Source organism: Lepidothrix coronata, unplaced genomic scaffold, assembly GCF_001604755.1.
Source record: "Lepidothrix coronata isolate B3197 unplaced genomic scaffold, Lepidothrix_coronata-1.0 Scaffold316, whole genome shotgun sequence".
Lineage (NCBI taxonomy): Eukaryota > Metazoa > Chordata > Aves > Passeriformes > Pipridae > Lepidothrix > Lepidothrix coronata.
In genome coordinates, this window is record NW_016690496.1 from 3,558 (window position 1) to 4,535 (window position 978).

General features: G+C 60.8%; 1 protein-coding gene across 1 annotated transcript in view; it reads right to left on the reverse strand.

The window, feature by feature from the left end:
• Positions 1–735, reverse strand: part of SP2 (Sp2 transcription factor) — a 3,590-nt gene extending 2,855 nt beyond the window's left edge. Inside the window, exon 1 of the mRNA XM_017837904.1 lies at positions 434–735. Coding sequence (XP_017693393.1) covers positions 434–671 — 238 coding nt within the window. The 5' untranslated portion in view covers positions 672–735. The remainder of the gene's footprint in view (positions 1–433) is intronic.
• Positions 736–978: the final 243 nt, after the last annotated feature.

Sequence of the window (978 nt, forward strand, 5' to 3'; positions counted from 1 at the left end):
ACACTTCCAAAAAAGACACCTTAAAAAAAAAAAACACCTAAAAAAAAAACTTACAAAAAGAGACATCTCAAAAAAAAAAAAAAGACATTCAAAAAAGACACCTCAAAAAAAAGGCCCCTCAAAAGAAAGCCCCCTGAAGGACTTGGGCCCAGCTCAGTGTCCCCCTGCAGAGCTCCGAGGGGATGGAGCTGGGCTGGGCTCCTGGGAAGCCTCCGATGGTTCCCGCAGCTCTGCCACCCCCCCTCCCCGAGCCAGATGACCAGGGTGGGCTTGGGACCCCCCAAAATCCATGCCAGGAATCACCCAGGGAACAACAGGAGCTGCTGCCACGGCACAGCGACCCTCAGCCTCGGGACCTGCTCCAAGAGGGGATTCCCAGCTCGGGGAGGTGCCCACACCCCCCGTTCCCGCTCCGGGGCGGATCCCAGCCCACCTCCGGCGTTGGTGATGGTGACGGGCACGCCCTGGACCTGCACCCCGTTGATGTTGATGGTCTGCATGGCCTGGGCAGCGGCTGCCAGCTGGGCAGCGTTCAGGCTCAGGATGCCCCCGGCCGGGGCGATTTTGGGCAGCGGGCGCTCCTTGCGGGGTGGGGGTTTCCTGGAGCCCCCCGGGCCGGGGCTGCGGGACACGGGGCTGCTGCAGGACGATCCCGACGGAGCCACGGCCATGGCTGAGGCCTCCTGGAGCACCACGGTCTGCAGCTCCCCCGAGGGGGTTTTGAAGTAGACCTGAGGGCGGCAGAGAAGTGGGGTGAGATCGGGAATGGTTCCTCTTCCCCTCTCCAACACACACACCCCCCCACACACCCCAGGGATCATGGAATTGTGGATGGGTTGGGTTGGGAGGGATCTTAAAGCTCATCCAGTTCCACCCACCCAGGGACACCTTCCATTAGGTTGCTCAGAGCTCCATCCAACCCGGCCTTGGACACTTCCAGGGATGGGACAGCCATAACTTCTCTGGGTTGGAAGGGAT